A 14,691-nucleotide genomic window follows, 5' to 3' on the forward strand; every position below is an offset into this window, starting at 1 on the left:
CACGATATAGCGATATTCATTTGAGATGATGCATAGTCTCCTGTCAGGATAGCGATATAATATCGATATATTCCCTCTGGGAAGCTTTAACATTTTACAGTAAATATTATTTTTTTGAGGAGATCCTGTCAGTGCCCAGTAGTTACAGAAGTGTCATCTGTAAGTACTCCTGTTGAGCTCCAGGGCGAAAATGTTTAAAATTACTCAAATATTAGAGGAACATGCTGCTCTGCTAGTCTGCGTCTGGAATTTAAAATAATTCTTGATAATGGTGGAGCCTAATTATAGATAATCTCCCAAAGTGAGCTGTCTGCATTGATTTGTCAGATGCAGACAATTACCTAACTGAGTCTTACTACTATTACTGCTATGCAAAGCTGTTCCAGTGAAATAGTGCACCTATTGTACTTTCAGGCACTTAAAAAAAAACAGCACTTTTCTCCCACAAAGTCAGACTCAAGGCAGGGGAGGAGGGTAGACTTAGGTTGGTCTTGATATAATTAGAGCACACAGTAGAGCGCACCTATTGTCCGAAGGCATCATTACCTCAAAGGATCAAAGTTTGACGACTATTGTTTGTCTTCACTGAAATTTGATGACTTAGTGGACTTTAGTGAGTGGAGTATCGTGGTTTAACTGCCTTCATTATACTGAGCAGACCAATTTAAGTTCATGTTTTCAGCATGAGCAGGCAGACTGAACTAAACTGAACTGAACTGAGGGCCTCTGTTACCTCTTGAGTAATGAGCATGTTCAGTGCATGGTTCAGTTTTAACCATAGTTTTATATTCTGGTTGAAATGCATACATAGCCGTGAATCTTTTTTATGGTGGTCCACTTAATTTGTGGAATTGTGTGTTTATTGGTGATGAACAAATAGGTGAATAGGTGATGAACAAATGGCCGATATTCACCTTGTTGACCACTACCGATAGCAGATGTGTGGCATAAGTTTTGTGCGGGCACTTTCAGAAGCCATTGGCCTGTGATATCCCTGCCATCAGTTTGCAAGATTTTGTAAGAACTGAAAAAATCTTAACATTATGTAGGTAGTTGTATCACAAGCTTGAAGTCTGACTTAAGGATGGTATGTCATGATGATTATAGCTGTGGAAAAAAATGCATGGCCTGTTTTTTGTTTGTATGGCTGAGTTTGTGCGTGTGAGCTGGGCCTGGACAGGACTCGTTTTGTTCCCGAGCATCACTTCAAAGACACACCACACCCTCTTCCCGGCTTCTATTTTACTGACTCTGCTTCCCTCCTAGTAGTGTTTTACATTTCACTGTGCAGGCCAGATACATACCATTGGTATCTTTAGCCTTCTGTGAATGCTAATCCATTTTCCTCTTTATCTTCAGTGGTGTACAGGTGGTTAGCAGTCAGCCATGGATACCACCACCTCCCTGAAGATGACCTCTCTGGCCGTCCAGAGTCTGTTCACCTACGTGGAGGAGGAGAACCTGGCTGCCATCAAAACACATTTGGACAAGTTCAAAGATGTGGACAGCAGGAGTGATGTAAGTCAGTCATTAGTAAGTGAGTGTGTGAAGTAATGAGAGGCTCTTTGAAATTGTGAAACAAGTGTTTTGTGGTAAAAGGGATAATGGAATCTTTTGTGAAACTGTAAAGAATACTACTGAAGGTAATTTGCAAAGAGAAGACAGAGCAGAGTGTTTGATATAATGTTTGGCGTATGGAGGTTCATCTTCTCCTTTAGATTGGCTATACGTATATGAGACATAGTGCTTATAAAGAGTATTCAGCCCCATTGAAAGTTTCATTTTGTTAATTTTTTTTGATCACTTTGACATTTAATGGTGTTGATCTCTATCAAACAGCCAGTAAGAAAATAATAAAACATGAGAACTCCTAAGGGAGGTAATTAGTTTTTGTAGGCACTAAGCATTCATAAAAAGTACTCATAAAAAAACTTAACATTGATCTATTGTAGCTGCTGTCATTGTGATGTCAAGTCTGTTACTAGTTCATACAGTACAAGACCAATTAATCAACAGGACACTTTACAAACTAGTGAATGTGACTCTGATAGTGATCATTGGCTGTGCAGCCTCCACCACTAAAGTGGGGATATACATCACTGTTTTGCATGAAGGCTCCATATACAAAGTCAGGGAAATGTCATTGTGCACTTGAGATAATTCATGTTTTTAAGGAAAGTTCATATATTTATATAAGACAGCTTTATTCATAAACTATGAGCATGATAGGTTTAATGGTTCTGGTTTGGCATTGTTTATACATTAGATTGAAGGTAAGTGCTGCTCTTCAGGTCAACTATAAATATATTATTGCAGTTACAACCTTTTAAACTCAGGCACAACTTTCAAGAAGGGGTGGTATCCGCCCGATTAATTGGCTATCTGTCTTTTTCTGCTCCAAACTATTGTTATTATATTGACCCTTTAAAATTCCACTATCTGTTGACCTCTAGTATTGTCTGTGAAGTTAAAGCCTGTTTAAGCTCACTCCTCTACATTATAGCTGTCCATTGTTGTCTAAAAATACATCAGTGAGCCACACCGTCATACTGTGTGACCTGCTGCTTCATTTCCATCACTGTAGTTTATTTTCATATCAGTCACACGCAAACCGTCCTACTGATGTAGATACTCACCAGTGAACCACATCTACGTCTGAAAAAAGTCCCCAACTAATGTACTAGTACTACTATTGGAATAAGATTTGCTAAAACGTGTAGTTTTTGGTGTTTTAGGGAAGTATTTATCCCTTTTTTAAGTATATTCATGACTCATTTTTAAAATAAGAATAAATGGGCCCAGGCTTGACTTGGGATTTGACTTGCCCTGACCTGACACATCCTGTGACTTGCATTGACTTGACTTGCCCAAGAAAAAATGACTTGGGACTTGCTTGAGATTTGAACCAAAAGACCTGAGTCACATGTCTGTTTTGGTCTTTTCATGATATTTCTGGACGTTAACATTAACATAGACGATTGCATCATGTAATCTATTATCAGGTTCTCCTACAGTACAAGATTAGAGTTGAATCATCAAGTAGTCTCACTGCCTGCCATTTATTTATTTTTTTACCAGCAAGCTCTCAGAGGGTCACAGAGAAAACAGTGTAATTAATTGGCTTGTTGGTTTTCGTTCCTTCCCTCTCTCTTTGTTCCAGAATGGGCAGACTCCCTTGATGGTGGCGGCAGAGCAGGGCAGTCTGGAGATAGTACAGGAGCTCATTAAGAGAGGAGCCAACATTAACTTGGACGATGTTGTAAGCATGCACACGCACAAACATAACCTCTCAAACTGTCTAATGTGAACACGCCCTCATGCGCAGGTACACGTGGCATTATAATAGGTCCGGGCACAGGTGAAAAACAATGCGGTCATTTTAACCACATCATCCACTTCACAAAGAAGACGTCGGCGAACTAGTGGTCTTGATGTTCCATCTTGCTGAACTCACCACACTCGGGCTTAGTCCACAGCTATTATGAGCCATAATGATGACTTATTACACACTCTTACCTTCGCTCTTTCGAGTAAATGACAGGATCCACTGGCTGGCCAACACCCTGTACCTTCAAGAGCCAGCCCCACACACGCACACACTCACGCATGCATGCATATACCCTCCCACTTAGACACACGCATGCATGCTCACACACTACACCTCACATCAACCTCTCAGGTACATGCAACCTGCTATTACACATGGCAAACTCATTCTCATACTAACACGGAAGAAGAAAGGAGAAGATACTGCAGTTGCTGTTGTCTTTCACACTCAACTCTCTGACACTCCTGTATGTCCATGCGACACCGTGTTCAAATGAGCACCTGGTATGACCAGCTGGTAGGTACACTCCTTTGACAGTTCCCGGGGCGTCCCACGTAGAGCTCGGAAAGCTCGGACGTTTGTCCAACTGGATTTGGAGTCTGATGGGAGTTCCCAGGGTAACAGGTTGTCTGTGTGTGCAGGACTGCTGGACGGCGCTGATCTCAGCAGCTAAGGAGGGCCACATCGATGTGGTGAGGGAGCTGCTGGAGAACAAGGCTAACCTGGAACATCGAGACATGGTAAGAATATAGAGAATTACCGGAAGGTTTTTCTTCATTAAGTCTGCTGTTTCCACTGTTGATATCATGTTCTCTGAAAACGCCATGCAATATTAACCTTAAGAACATGGTAAAATTTAAAGGCTGTCCTGTGGCTGGCTTAATGGATGAGAAGCGTCATGTAATCACAGCGGTTTGTTTTTCGAAACATGTTGCATGTCATTCCTCTTGTCTCTCCTTGTTTCCTCCGATCTATCCTAATAAAACATGGCCTAAATGCCAAGTAAAATATCTTAAAAAAGAAAACTAAACACACCGGGGTCGTAATGTGTCCTCTGTGCCAAAATGATTTCACAATTTATGTTTATAGGAAAAAGATTCAATAGCTAAACAACATGAAACAATAAGACACAGTGTTACACTTATAAATATATTTTAAACGTTAAACTAAAACATCAGAGGTTGATAAACAAGCTGCTCAAACTTGTACTGTAAGTTGAGTCTTCTCATGTATCCAAAACACACAATTCAAACAAAGTAATGACGTCTTCATTTTATGTGCATTAATGGTTTGTATAAAATGTGATGAGCCCAGTGCCGGTTGAACAGGATGATCCAGTAGCCTTCAAATGGACATAAATGAAATTACTTTCTGTGCGATGGCTCCTCTCTACTAGTAATCCCATTTACTGAGCTCTGGTTGTCTCCTCGTGGGGCAGTGATATGATTTAGTCTTGTCAGAAGCAGACAGTTGTCTACAGACTTGCTATGGAAGCTATTCTGTATACAGTATTCATAAGCAGACTTTTGGCAACATGCAAATGAGATGCGCATAGTTGCACAGTATTACCTGGTAATGAGTGTGTTCGGTATTAGTAGTTATGTAGATGTACCAGCTCAAGAGGCAATGTGCATTTCCAGCAGACAGAAGCGCTAAAAATGTAATCCTTATGAGCAGTAACTCTCAGGAGGTAGTCTAAGTGATGTATTACATTTCTGTGTTGGCACTCAAAGATAGCACTTTTTTATTTACTTCACTATTTTATCACGTATGTCGAGACACTTTGAGTTGTTTTTTTTTTCGAGTGACTATGGAAGTGACTCATGACATCAACTGACTCACTGCCGTGCGGGATGTGTCTAAGCTGCACAGGATAGATCACAGCCAGTCATCACGGTGGGATTATAATAAATCGCACTGTGCGATACTGTTCACTCACTGGAAAGTGTGTCACACCAGCTGTAAATAGCATATTTTCCTACCACAAAATCTGCTTAGGTCGCACCTTCTCTGTAAGGCTTGAATTTCATACAGTTGGTACCCCTCTTACACACACAGTACATATTAAATATATAGATATGCTTTCCCATCATGTACACATTTTCTCTTCTCTCCTTTCGGATTTGAATATTTTTTCTGTTAATCTCAACTCTGTTCTGTGTATTTATCCTACTCAGGGAGGTTGGACTGCTCTCATGTGGGCAGCCTATAAAGGTCGAACAGATGTGGCCCAGCTGCTTTTGGAAAAAGGAGCTAACCCGAACATCACTGGTCAGGTACTGAGACTGGACACACTGTGTAGCATCATTGGCATCTGTTGTTCCTTAATACTAGCATTGAAATTTACACATAATAAGTATGTGTAAAGTACAGGAATTAATAATAATAATATTATTGTGTAAACCTGTGTAGGTTTGTGAATACTACCACAAACCTACACAGCGTGATAACTCCCTCCATCATCTGCTGTTTCAATCATGTAAGGTGGTTTAAAGCATTAGTATGACCGCAGGCCTGACACTGATCATTAGTTACTGTCAGCATGACTTCACCCCTGTCCTCTGGCCCAACAGTACAGCGTCTACCCCATTATCTGGGCGGCAGGTCGAGGCCACGCTGAGATTGTCCATCTCCTGCTGCAGCACGGAGCCAAGGTCAACTGCTCAGACAAGGTAACTACATACTGACAGATGTTCGTCATTTACTTGTTTTTAATCACGCAGAAGATGTAGTTAAAAGATTTGTCCTTGTTGAGTATCCTTCTTTCTTAATTATTTACAAGTCCCTGGGTTGTTGATTAAATCATCTCTTGCCACTCGTGTGTCATGCACTTTATTACATTTTCTTTGCTTCTTTGCAGTATGGTACCACTCCTTTGATCTGGGCATCCAGGAAGGGCCACTATGAGAGTGTGATGCACCTTCTGGCAAATGGAGCAGATGTGGACCAAGAAGGAGCAGTAAGTAGATTGTAGATATTCTGTGAATGCCTTTCGAGGATGTCTCTTTCATACCCAGTCATGGAACTGTCACCTGTTACCAATCAACCTGTTTACCTGTGGAATTTTCCAGGAGGTGTTTTTTGAGCAACTTTCCCAGTCTTTTGCTGCCCCTGTCCAAACTTGTTTGAAACATGTTGTAGGTATCACATACAGACTAAGCATATTTTTTAAAAATCAGTGAAGTTGTTGAGGTAAAACATTAACTATATTATCTTTTATAGTGTTTTCAATTGAGTAGATCATCAGAGATTATCAATTTATCACATTCTGCTTTATCTATGGTTTACATAGTGAAATTGTAGTAAACGTAATAATACATCTGTCAATAATGACTTTAGTTCATGTACAATGTCTTTCAGAGCTTCAAGTAGACAAGATATTGATTAACGTGGAATATAATATTCTTAAAAATCAAATATGAAATAATGTTGATTATTAAGTTTGATCACAATATCTAGACAATAATTTAGATTTGGATAGCAGCTTTTGTTGTCAGAGCTCTTAGATATGTCTGGAAGATTTGGAAAGCTTGAAGTCTGGAAAAATATTAAAATTTTTAATCTATAAAATTGTTGTACAATGCCTTCTATATGGCTTTGCACCTACAATTATTTTTCCTAGTATAATATTTGTCAGTGTGACAGTGTTAATATTTGATTTGGTAGTCTGAACAGGTAGCTTAAGAGCTAAGCTAGTCTAATTTTGTTTTGGGTTCATCTTGGGTGCCATGAAACACAAAACGGCCTGTTCTCGCGAGTGTAGTTTTCACACAATCAAGATTTAATGCTGTCGAGCGCCACAAACACATTAGTGAACTGCAATATTAAATAATTGATTGCGTCTGTGACGCAGCGCATCTGTGCTCCTTCGAGTCATGTTGCATCTGTGCTGACACAAAGTGAACGATGTGATAGCTTGATATGTAGCATCAATAATCAGATGGAACTATAGTAGCTAATGTTGCAGGGCAATTAATTTATGTCTAATTAAAAGACTGAGAGAGAAAAAAATATGAGTTATTGTGCTTGGTAAACAATATTACAATTATAAATTGTCATTGAGCCTGTAGTGTCCCCCAGAGCTGCTCAAATAAAATGAGAACAGTTGGGAAATATAGTTTGTTAATCCTCAGCTGTAAATTATTGAACAATTGACATATTGGACACATATTGAGCTAAAATGTTAGCACCCAGTCAAGTCCAGAGAAACATCTGTAATCATAAATGTTAGGGTTAGAGGGATCCTTAAATTCGCTCCATTCTGTGTCTTTTCAGAACTCAATGACGGCTCTGATTGTGGCAGTGAAAGGTGGCTATACAGAGGTTGTGAAGGAGCTGCTGAAGAGAAACCCAAATGTCAACATGACGGATAAAGATGGCAACACAGCCCTGGCCATCGCCGCCAAGGAGGGACACACTGAGATCGTACAGGACCTGCTGGACGCTGGCACTTATGTCAACATCCCAGACAGGGTGAGGCCGACCTGCAATAATATTAAAAGCTTTCTGTTTGAAGATGTAGAATAGTGGTTCCTATGAAATACATCCACTTCATGTCTCTCTCTTGTCTGTTTTTCCTTTTTGTCCTTCTTTCAGAGTGGGGAGACGATGCTGATTGGAGCGGTGAGAGGAGGTCATGTGGAGATAGTCCGAGCCCTGCTGAACAAATACGCTGATATTGACGTCAGGGGCCAGGTAGGAGCTCGTCTCTCACTGTCTTTGCTGCCTTATTGATGTTTAAAAGCAGGCAGGAGGCCTTCTTGTGTTCGCCCGCTCTGTTGACTCTTGGTTAAGTGAACTTTAATCCATGGATTAGAATTACAAAGTCTTCACAAGTATTATTGCTATATAAACAGACACACTTTGATGCTCTTATTTGTAAAGCTCAACATTATACATTTACTGTGCACAAAACAAAACAATTTAATGCATTCTCAGCTATTCATACTATTCCATATGTGTTTTTGTGTGCCTGACAGTTTATTTTCTCCAAGATAAACAAGCTATTATTTGCCTTGTCTTTTCCACTTCAGGATGGAAAGACTGCCCTCTACTGGGCAGTGGAGAAAGGTAACGCTACCATGGTGAGAGACATCCTGCAGTGTAACCCTGACACCGAGAGCTGCACTAAGGTAAGGCACGCTCAGGAGAGAGGATTAAATGTACACTCTCTTATGCTAATTATCATGTTTTATTCTTTATTTCTCATGATTTTTTTTTAAAGAAAAAGTTTAAAACATACAGTTTTTCCATTCTGTGTTAAATTAGAATAGTTACAACATAAATCGCCCGTTTCTGACAAATCTGTAAAGGTACAGAGCATATCCCCCAACCTGAGGGTCCCAACTCCCTCCAGGGGTCGCCAAAGCTTCACGATGGATTTGGAGGCTTTTTGATTTTAAGGGATGTAAAAAACCTGCACATGTATACAATAGTCCTTTATTTCAGCATTACTTTAATTCCTGGGAAGAAAAATGAACAGATTTTTTATTTTTAAAATTTAGATTATTATTAATAGGTATAAACTTGGAAAAAAAACAAAAAAATCTCACAGGATAAGGGCACAATGATAACCAGATCAAACGCTGTATTCACAGAGCCTTCACTTTCTGTTAAACAGTCTCATCCTGCATAATAACAGTTCGAAGTTTATAAAGCATAGTGATAATAGAACAATGGCCAAGCCAAAAAGAAGAACTTACTGCAGTTATGGTGTTCATTGTTGGGGTTAATTGTAAATAGTAAATAAAGTTTATTTGATATTACGACTTCCACAGATCAAGGTCACAAAGTGCTTCACAAATAAAATCAGTCAATTTGTAAAATGTATCAGTTGTTCTTTACTGTTACTGTTATGCATTGAATATAATATGAAAATATGTTACGTAGTCAGGGGTCGTCAGTGTTCTCACTGTTAAGGAAAAATGTTGGGAACCACTGCTCTCGGCTTTCTTTCTTTCTGAAAAACTGTTGTGCATAGGTAGTGGTATCAAAATAAATTTCAGAATGGGCAGAATGGTATTGATGAAATGTGTATTTTCTTGTTTTAGGAGGGAGAGACTCCTCTTATCAAAGCCACAAAAATGAGGAACATCGAGATAGTTGAACTGCTGCTGGATAAAGGAGCCAAGGTGTCCGCGCTGGACAAGGTACTTTTTAAATACACACATTACACACACACCACAACAGGATTTCTATGGTGTCATTTAGTTTAGTGATGTGTATGTTTCTTTTTTCTGTTTTTCTTCGCTCAGAAAGGAGACACGCCCCTCCACATAGCAATCCGAGGGCGAAGCAGAAAGTTGGCTGAACTCCTGCTGAGGAACCCTAAAGATGGCCGTCTGCTTTACCGTCCAAACAAAGCTGGAGAGACACCATACAACATCGACTGTACCCACCAGAAAAGCATCCTTACGCAGATATTTGGAGCGAGTATGTTTTTCCATCTTATTTAGAAAGACTTGTGACAAAACAAGCTCATAGCCAGAAAACATTAAACGTTAAGCTCTTTTTTTTAAAATCTTCTTCTGTACTTTTTTATCTTTTCCTCACTTTACATATCTCCCTCTCTCTGTTCCACTCTCAGAGCACCTCTCCCCCTCAGAGTCAGATGGAGACATGTTGGGTTATGACCTGTATAGCAGTGCTTTAGCAGACATTCTTAGCGAGCCCACCATGCAGCCCCCCATCTGTGTTGGACTGTACGCTCAGTGGGGCAGCGGCAAGTCTTTCCTTCTCAAGAAACTGGAGGGTAAGTAAACCCACAGCATTAAAAACTGTCTCATACAAAGATGAAAAGTCCTGAATTGTGAAAATTTGCTTCTCGGACAGTCTCCTCTCCTCAGTTTCTCCAATCCCTCTTTAACACTAAAAATCTCCCCATATTCTTAATTCAAATATCTGACATGAAATTCTTTTTCCTCCCTCTCGTCCGACAGATGAGATGAAGACCTTCGCAGGCCAGCAGATAGAGCCCTTGTTCCAGTTCTCTTGGCTTGTGGTCTTCCTCACCCTGCTACTGTGCGGCTCAGTGGCCGTGGTCCTGGGCTTTACTGTTAATCCAAAGCTGGCAATTGCCGTCTCCCTCAGCCTCCTCGCTCTGCTCTACATCTTTTTCGGTAAGGAGACTGAGCTGTGGTTGGAAATGCAATGCTGATGTGCTAAGTCACTGGTTCCCAACCTGTTGGGGTTGGGAAAGTTGTCTGTTTCAGCTCGAAGATATAAACTTTGAAAAAAACCTCACAGGATCCTACTGAAGTTACATAGTCCAGAGAAGCCTCCTTAGAAGTGTTTGAATTGCATACTGGCATATTTTTGTGTTTTCTGGACTGCAAAGGGAGTTCTAAATTGAATAAATACAAACTGCTTATCCACATGATTATTTAAAGCTGTTACCAAACAAATGGCACCTGTAATGATTGTAATAACGATCGTCTGTCTCCAGTGTTGGTGTACTTTGGAAGTCGGCGTGAGAGGGAGAGCTGGAATTGGGCGTGGGTCATCAGCACCCGTCTGGCTCGACAGGTTGGTTACCTGGAGCTGCTGCTCAAACTGATGTTCGTCAACCCGCCTGAACTTCCTGAGCAGACCACCCGCGCACTGCCTGTCAGGTGACTATTACATCTACACTGCGATATTGTTAAAATGAATACTTAAGACCCAGTCCCAGATGCAGTTTGCTGTGTAACTGAGCGAGTCAAAGCATCATTTCTCTTTCTTGCATGCCACACAGGTTCTTGTTCACGGATTATAATCGACTGTCCAGTGTCGGAGGGGAGACCTCCATGGCTGAGATGATTGCCACGCTCTCAGATGCCTGTGAGAGAGAGTTTGGCTTCATGGCCACCAGGCTCTTCAGGGTTTTCAAGAACGATGAGGTCCAAGGTGAGGTCACCATCTTCCACCCAGCTCACATAGTCACAATCAGACCTTTTACTGAGTTCAACAGAATCCTACATTTGCAGTCACGAGCTGTCTCTCTTATCAATCCGTGGCTGACATTAAAATAAATAAGTGCACTGTGCAGTTTTTGGAGAATTTAAAATCAACATTAAACAAAGTAAAATATATCCCTGTTCAATAACAGAGTAAACATGGCCCCCTAAATCAGCTGTAATATTATTGGTCTTTACCCTTGTATCACTTCAAATTTAGATTGAGACTGCTGTTTAAGAATGGAGCTCTTGGTAGTATAATAGTGCTTAAAATGAACTGTTTGGCAGTCTTTACGACAAATTTTCTCAATTGATCTTAGTATGTGAACATTTTGGTAATTTCAAAGTACATCTCTCTCAAATTGTGCTCGAACTTTTCTCATTCTCCAGGTAAGAAGTGGAAGAAAACGTGTTGTGTTCCCTCCTTCGTGCTCTTTTCCCTGACACTGGGATGCCTGATCACTGGTGTGGCCCTGTTGGCCATCTTTAAGGTGGGTAAGAGCAATGAACCGAGGACCCTGCGTTTCAACAGTACACCCTGAAACCACTAGGTCAAAGGATGCCCCAGTAATCGGTTTTAATGCTTTTTTTCCCTCCTAGGTGGACCCTGAAAACTTCACAGTAAACGCAGTGCTAATAGCCATGGCCAGTGTGGTGTGCCTGGCCCTACTGTTCAACTGTAGGACCTGGTGGCAGGTGGCCGACTCTGTCCTTAACTCCCAGAGGAAACGACTGCACAGTGCTGCCAACAACTTGCATAAACTCAAGAGTGAAGGATTTATGAAGGTAGACTAATACATTTAATACATAGTACCTAGTCAATGGCGAATGGAAATCCCTGGACATCCTGTTGGCTAAAGGGACTTTCCATTTGCTTAAGAAGTCATGAAGCTGTATGGCCTGATCAAATCAATTTCCTTTCTCACATTAACACTGATAGTTGAGTTGTTTTTGAGACATTTATTTTCTTCCCTACACCAGGTTCTGAAGAATGAAGTGGAGCTAATGTCAAAAATGGCCAAAACCATTGATGGCTTCACTCAGAACCAGACACGCATGGCTGTCATCATCGACGGACTGGACGCCTGTGAGCAGGACAAAGTGCTGCAGATGCTGGACACGGTGTGTGTTTGCACATGACTCTCTGCGCAGGCACTTAAATGATGAGTGCAGCTTCCTCTTTGCTGACACTGAAATAAAATGAAGGAAATACTTTTTGTTAACATCTGTAGCTCACGCAGAGCAGCTGCCATGTGGCCTCACAGTAACTTTCAGTAGGTCTTTTCCCCCGTGCACACAGACCCCACACATCTTCTGTATCATGCAGCCACCCTGGTGTTTCCAGCTGCCTCAGCTCGCCTCCAACTTTAGATTCATCCTCCCAGCTGCTGTAATAGAATTTCCTTTAGCTAAATGTTATTATTTAGTGAAGTAATCCCAAAGAAGATGGCAACCTTCTGTGTGCTAATGTAATCTTCTCATCTCTGCAAGCGCCTCCCAGTCGCTCTGAAACCATCTTCAGTTCAGAGAGATTCAAACACAGCATTCTGTGACCCAATTTTTGTAGGTTGCACAAATGACCAAAATCTTTTTTTTTTCATTTCTTTAGTCTGTGTGCTTTTCTACTGGATAATGTGCATGAAAGATGCAGACCATGTGATGGCGCCTTAGTTGATGGTGCTGACAGCTGCTGTGGGGACAGAGGTCCACCATCCTGTGGGGCGAAGCTAAGGGTGTTGGCCAGTGGTTAACAAACCATGTATGCATGCAACACAAATCGATGTCCTGTGACCATTGAACAACGTCCCTTAGTTAGCAGAGTGGAAATCCCCGACACCATGTGCTGTGGACAGTCAGCTCTCACAGGGATCATTAAGCTCAAGTGCTACAGCTGACTGTTAAAGCTACTGTTAAAGGAGTGACGACACGCCTCGACATCCTGCTCTGAAAAACAGACTGAACTAAATTGGTTTCAGTACAAACAGTGGTGCAACAGGCTAGCTATATCGTAAAGATGTCCTGTATACACTAACTTATGGTTCCCCTCTCACTCCAGGTGAGGGTACTCTTCTCCAAAGGCCCATTTATCTCGATCTTTGCCAGCGACCCGCATATTATCATCAAAGCTATCAACCAAAACCTCAACAGTGTGCTGAGAGACTCCAACATCAACGGACATGACTACATGAGGAACATCGTCCACCTACCAGTATTCCTCAACAGCAGAGGCCTCAGTACGGCCAAAAAGCTCTGCACAGTAACCCCCACCAATGGAGAGGCATTGCCTGCCGAGGGTAAGGACAACATATTGTACTGGATACACATATATAGAGGATCGCACACCGTTTTGAATATATAAATCCGATATTTGACGTTTAATTTTAGCCATTAATCAGCTGTCATTGTCTCTTTCATCCTCTCTCTCTCCAGGATGGCATGAAGACTTGGACAGGAAGATGTCTTCGACTAGCCTGGGCCAAGACCAGGCCAAGTTTGGCAGCAAGAACGCCCTCAACCGCAGGGTAACAGCTATTCAAGTCATAGGCATATGTCACATGCAGTGTTTTTTGTTGGGGTTTACAACCACATCAGTGGTTCCTGACCACCCAAGCTCTCTAACTTTAGAAGACACGGATGAATGCAGTATGAGTTGAAGGTGGAAGAATGGTAATAAAAATAGATGGCCAATGCTAGAAATGCAAATCAAAAAGTAGGATTATATTTATTCCAAATTAGATACACTACAACAAACAGTTGACACCCCACCCCAACGCATAGCAACCAAATCAAAAAAGCCAAATGATAATAACAAATATCAGTGGAGACAGATATGTTGTTTTCCCCCAACACTTCACATAATCAGAAAGCTGGAAATGAATGCTTGATGTCCTGACATTAATCAGACCAAATTAAAATGCAGTTAGCTCACCACAACTTGAATAGAAAACACTGCATTAGGAATGGAGATGCTGCCTCATCGCTCTCTCTGTTTTCGGCCTCCTCCCTGGAGGGGGAAGGGGGGGGTATGTTCGGTACAGGCGTGGTGTTGGCAGGCAGCGCAGAGGCCAGAGGACAGAAGGAGACACACCGAGAAGAGAAGAGAGAGGTGCTCGGTGTGCGGCCAAGGTTCCTGGTGTAATTGATGTAATGACTGTTTATCCTTCCTGCTGCGTTGCCACAGCCTAATGACAAGGCCTAGCAGCAGTGGGTCCCTGTGACAAAACACTGGCACCAGGTCTGCTGGCAGGAGGCTAAGTGACTCTGCTGCTGTCGTTGATGCCTTCCTCCCCCCCTGCGAGACCTTCCTACTACCCCTCCTTCCTTCCCGCCTCCCTCTCTTGTTTGTTTGTTTGACATTTGTTTTGTACCCCGGGTTTATCTAGTACACTCAATTATTGGTGTTGGCCTTTTATTATGAGGCGCCGTGCT

At 41.6% G+C, this 14,691-nt stretch overlaps 1 protein-coding gene across 1 annotated transcript in view; it reads left to right on the forward strand.

Moving 5' to 3' along the window:
* Nucleotides 1-14,691, forward strand: part of kidins220a (kinase D-interacting substrate 220a) — a 47,407-nt gene that overhangs the window by 2,763 nt on the left and 29,953 nt on the right. Inside the window, exons 2-21 of the mRNA XM_073483015.1 lie at nt 1,360-1,518; nt 3,161-3,259; nt 3,970-4,068; nt 5,506-5,604; nt 5,902-6,000; nt 6,189-6,287; nt 7,604-7,801; nt 7,925-8,023; nt 8,362-8,460; nt 9,379-9,477; nt 9,583-9,760; nt 9,915-10,079; nt 10,267-10,446; nt 10,773-10,938; nt 11,061-11,212; nt 11,653-11,753; nt 11,863-12,048; nt 12,244-12,384; nt 13,319-13,556; nt 13,693-13,784. Coding sequence (XP_073339116.1) covers nt 1,387-1,518; nt 3,161-3,259; nt 3,970-4,068; nt 5,506-5,604; nt 5,902-6,000; nt 6,189-6,287; nt 7,604-7,801; nt 7,925-8,023; nt 8,362-8,460; nt 9,379-9,477; nt 9,583-9,760; nt 9,915-10,079; nt 10,267-10,446; nt 10,773-10,938; nt 11,061-11,212; nt 11,653-11,753; nt 11,863-12,048; nt 12,244-12,384; nt 13,319-13,556; nt 13,693-13,784 — 2,721 coding nt within the window. The 5' untranslated portion in view covers nt 1,360-1,386. The remainder of the gene's footprint in view (nt 1-1,359; nt 1,519-3,160; nt 3,260-3,969; nt 4,069-5,505; nt 5,605-5,901; nt 6,001-6,188; nt 6,288-7,603; nt 7,802-7,924; nt 8,024-8,361; nt 8,461-9,378; nt 9,478-9,582; nt 9,761-9,914; nt 10,080-10,266; nt 10,447-10,772; nt 10,939-11,060; nt 11,213-11,652; nt 11,754-11,862; nt 12,049-12,243; nt 12,385-13,318; nt 13,557-13,692; nt 13,785-14,691) is intronic.

The sequence above is a fragment of the Pagrus major genome, chromosome 16, assembly GCF_040436345.1.
Source record: "Pagrus major chromosome 16, Pma_NU_1.0".
Taxonomy (NCBI): Eukaryota; Metazoa; Chordata; class Actinopteri; order Spariformes; family Sparidae; genus Pagrus; species Pagrus major.